The sequence below is a fragment of the Lolium rigidum genome, chromosome 5 (assembly GCF_022539505.1).
Source record: "Lolium rigidum isolate FL_2022 chromosome 5, APGP_CSIRO_Lrig_0.1, whole genome shotgun sequence".
NCBI lineage: Eukaryota > Viridiplantae > Streptophyta > Magnoliopsida > Poales > Poaceae > Lolium > Lolium rigidum.
This window is the reverse complement of record NC_061512.1, coordinates 47,560,819-47,565,435: the sequence shown is the minus strand read 5'-3', so window position 1 is coordinate 47,565,435 and position 4,617 is coordinate 47,560,819. Positions and strand designations below refer to the sequence as shown.

The window sequence follows — 4,617 nt, the reverse complement described above, 5'->3', positions numbered from 1 at the left end:
TATTTATGAAGGTGTCTCCACGGTTGTAGAATACGGCCAATAAATTTATTACCCAACATGGGTGGCTACATAGCTGCAAGATAGAAGCCAATGGAGCTGTCAACTAGTTGGCTTTTTTCCTTTATCCTTTATTACTCGTTTTTGTTTGAATACTGCATTATAATAAACGGATGTGTGCATCTTAGCTATACAGAAGCTGGGTGTAATGCTTGATGGTTCGAGTAATAAAGTGCCTTTTATGGAAAAGATATCGATAACTTTCCCCCATAAACTTGATCAAAGTTGGTGTTTACTTTCACGGAATCCAATACGTTATATTATGCCATTATGGCAAGGAGGAAGTATTAGAGTTATCTTCAACAAAAAAAGGCGGCAAATATACACCAACCCATATTGGCTCCCAGCTAGCCATCTTTGGCTCTTCTGTCTTGTCGGTCGGACCTATCTTCTCGCTGACTATAAGTATCACAGCATGTACCCTCTCCTTCCACAAATACACAAGAGGTTCAACAATGGCGTCTAGTGGCGCCAGAAGCACCACCTCTCATGTCCTCTTCCTCCTTCTCCTGGCCGCCTTCGCTGCGGGAGCCAGCGCCGCACCACTCACCATCACAAACCACTGCTCCTACACGGTGTGGCCAGCCGTCGTCCCCGTCGGCCGTGGCATCGAGCTCCGCCCATCAGCCAACTGGACCCTCGACGTCCCCAGCGGCTCGGACATATGGGGCCGCACGGGCTGCTCCTTCGACAAGGGCGGCAGAGGGAGCTGCCAGACCGGCGAGTGCGGCGGGCTGCAGTGCGCCTCTGGGAGCAGTAGTAGTCCGGCGGTGACGAAGGCCGAGTTGTCCGTGTACCAGGGCAGCTACTACTACGGCATCACCACGCTGAATGGATTCAACCTGCCGCTGGACTTCTCCTGCAGCTCCGGCGACGCGCTCCGGTGCCGGGAGGCCGGGTGCCACGTCGCGTACCCGTACCAGAAGTACTACCAGCACATGTGCGGCGCCAGCGGGAGCCAGCTCCAAGTTGTTTTCTGCCCGTGAACGGCACAGAGCGTACGTACTATGTACGTATACGGCTGCATTTATTTGTAGCGACGAGTGTACGACGCAGAGTGCGTCGTCGCTAGTATGTGGATGGACAGAGTTGCCAATAAAGTGTTTGAGCGTCTCTAGTAGAGCTCGAAAAAGTGGTTTTTCAGTCTTCCGAAAACATAAGTTCGTTCGATTTTGGCAGTGGCGTAGATTAGAAACCGTAAAAATGGAACTGAAAAGCGGAATTCGAAATGGCGCGGGTCAATTAGGAGATGATCATAGTTCGACATGAAATTGATGGTTCGATTGAGCATCAAAACATACATTGTTCGACAAATTAAAGCTACATTACTGGTACACCGTTGAGCGCTACTTAGCCAAAGCAAAATGCAGCCAATATAGTGACCTACGCGCGCGGCGATGCGGTGGTAGTGCAGCGTGTTGGCGGCAGAGGGCGCCGACGCTGTCGTGGATGATCTTCACGCGTCGTCGGTGTCAAGCTCGACTGCGGACTCAGGCCTCCCTGCGGGCCGCCTCGTATTCAAGGACCTGGTGGACGGCTTCCGCCTCCTCCCGGCGGAGGCGGAAGCGCGCGCGAGCCTCCGCCGCGCTGACGGCTTTGGTCTGCGCGAGGACGGCCTCCTCCTCGTCGCTGCCGTGGACATAGTCCCCGGCGGAGATGGTGGGCGACCACGCGGGGATGAGGTCCTCGTCGCCGCTGCTCTCCGCGACGGGGAGCAGCGGTGCGCGGCTTGACTGGCCGGACGAGGAGCCATCACCGGCTTTGCCGTACCTGGCGAGCTTCCCTGGAGGCAAGAGTTGACTGGAATGTAGTCATAACATGTTGCAAAAGATGTGCCAAGTCGATCCAAATAAAAACATTCGCAGGAGAATATATACCACAATATTATGTTTTTCTATTGTATGCTAAAACAATGCATGAAACCTTCAATGGCACACTAAACACTCTCAGTATTTGATACTAATCATAATGAAAACATAATTAACAAGCTCATCATGAGAATAACATCTAGCAAGATACATAAAAATAACTATGCCACAGTCTAAAAATGCTTCCATTTGCATCACATACACACAAAAAAATTCTCCGAAGCCAACCAAATGAAACCAAACAACTCTCATATATGAAAAACAAGTAAATGTTCAGAGAGCTATTGAAACTCAAATAAATGTAAAAGTGGAGTGTGTCTCTCTCCAACGCAAAATGCATAACAGTGAAGCGTGTCTCACTTCAAAATAAACATGCAAAACAGCGGAGCGTGTCTCACTCCAAAGTAAATATACAAAGAGGTGGAGCGTGTCTTGATGACCCACAAGTATAGGGGGTGTATCGTAGTATTTTCGATAAGTAAGAATGTCGATCCCAACGAGGAGCAGAAGGTGTTGACAAGCAGTTTCGATGAAGGATTCACTGTAAATGCTCACAGACAAGTATTCAGGGGGTTTTGATGTAACGGATGAATAAAGTACGAGTAAGTAAAGTGCGAGAGTAACAATTGCAGCGAGTGGCCCAATCCTTTTTAGCACAAAGGACAAACCGGTTTGTTTACTTATAATGACCAAACGTTCTTGAGGACACACGGGATTTTAGTCTAGTGCTTTCGCGTCATATAGCTAATTAATCTTCATTGTTTTGATAAGTGTTGTGTGGGTGAACCTATGCTAATGCACCGCGCCCTTCCTAGGACTAATACATACTTGTGATTATACCCCTTGCAAGCATCCGCAACTACAAGAAAGTAATTAAGATAAATCTAACCACAGCCTTAAACTCTGAGATCCTGCTATCCCTCCTACATCGATATACCAACGGGGTTCAGGTTTCGTCACTCCGGCAACCCCGCAATTGGCAAACGAGTACAAGATGTATTCCCCTAGGCCCATAAAGGTGAAGTATCATGTAGTCGACGTTCACATGACACCACTAGAAGAATAACACCACAACTTAAATATCATAACATTGAATATTACTCAACCATAATTCACTACTAACATTTAGACTTCACCCATGTCCTCAAGAACTAAACGAACTACTCACGAGACATCATATGGAACATGATCAAAGGTGATATGATGATGAATAACAATCTGAACATAAACCTTGGTTCAATGGTTTCACTCAATAGCATCAATAACAAGTAAAAATCAATACCGGGAGAGTTTTCCCTATCAAACAATCAAGATTCAACCCAAATCGTTACAGCGGTGACGAGGTGCAGCGGTGGAGACGGCGGTGATGATGATGGAGATGATGGTGATGATGATGGAGATGATGTCCAGCTCGATGACGGTGACGATGGCGTCGATTTCCCCCTCCATGAGGGAATTTCCCCGGCGGATCTCAGCCTGCCGGAGAGCTCTTTTCTCTTTGGTGTTTTCCGCCCCGCAGAGGCGGCTGTGACTCTTCGCGACTATCCTCTGGAGCTTAGGTTTTCGGGGCGAAGATGTACGCGAAGGAGAGGAGGCCAGAGGGGGCTGTGGGCCCCCTCCTCACAAGGCGGCGCGGCCAGGGCAGGGCCCGCGCCGGCCTATGAGGGGGGCCCATGGTGGCCCTCCTCGGCTCCTCCTTCTGGCTCCCTTCGTCTTCTGGAAAAATAGGATTTTTCATATAAATTCCGTCAATTGTTGATCTTCCGAAATATTGCATTCTGACGGTGCTTTTTCCAGCAGAATCCTGACTCCGGTGCGCGATCCTCCAATAATCATGAAACATGCAAATAAGATGAAATAACATAAGTACTACCTCTAAATATGAAATATATCAATGAATAACAGCAAATTATGATATAAAATAGTGATGCAAAATGGACGTATCATGTCTCACTCCAAAGTAAACATGAATGATGGGATCCAACTTTATTGAAAGTAAACACACAACAAAAATAAAATACGCTCCAAGGATAACACATATCACATGAAGAAATAAAAATATAGTGTGTTGAAAAATGTCCTGGTGCTTTTTATTGATGAAGAGGGGATGCCTTGGGCATCCCCAAGCTTTGACGCTTGTACTTGTTGTATATTTCTTGGGGGGGGGTCCAGGGGACATCCCCAAGGTTGAGATCTTGTTCATGCTTCATCTTATTGCATCATTCTTCTCTTCCTACACTTGAAAACTTCTTTCACACAAAATTCAGCACAATCGATTAGCAACATTAGTGCAAATAAAAATATATCAAACCAACAAGGCTTCAGTAATGGCACATATCAAAAACTCATTTTAACATATTATACTGTAGCTACTTCTTCCCAAAGCTCTTTTTCTCAAAAAAACTCAAAAGGACAAAGCATAAGACGCAAATGCAAAACATGGCAGAAATCTATCAAAACAGACCAGCAGGAAAAGATCAAAATTAAAGAAATAGTTCTGGTGATCAAATCGAAAAATTCTAGACTAACGAAAGTTAGCTAACATACTGGGGCATAAGCACAAAAATTTGCAGATCAAAATGACGTTCTGTCGATTTTTAAGAATTGTTTTCGTGACCAGCACAGAATCTGTTTCAGAATTGCAAATACCCCAAACATTGCTTTCTTTCTATTAGAGGCTAACATTGGCACA

The 4,617-nt window shown here is 46.3% G+C and overlaps 1 protein-coding gene across 1 annotated transcript; it reads left to right on the top strand.

The window, feature by feature from the left end:
* Nucleotides 1-512: 512 nt before the first annotated feature.
* On the top strand, nt 513-1,072 carry LOC124651693 (thaumatin-like pathogenesis-related protein 4). The gene has a single exon (XM_047190737.1). It carries the CDS (start codon nt 513-515, stop codon nt 1,041-1,043), a length of 531 nt encoding a protein of 176 aa, XP_047046693.1. The 3' UTR covers nt 1,044-1,072.
* Nucleotides 1,073-4,617: the final 3,545 nt, after the last annotated feature.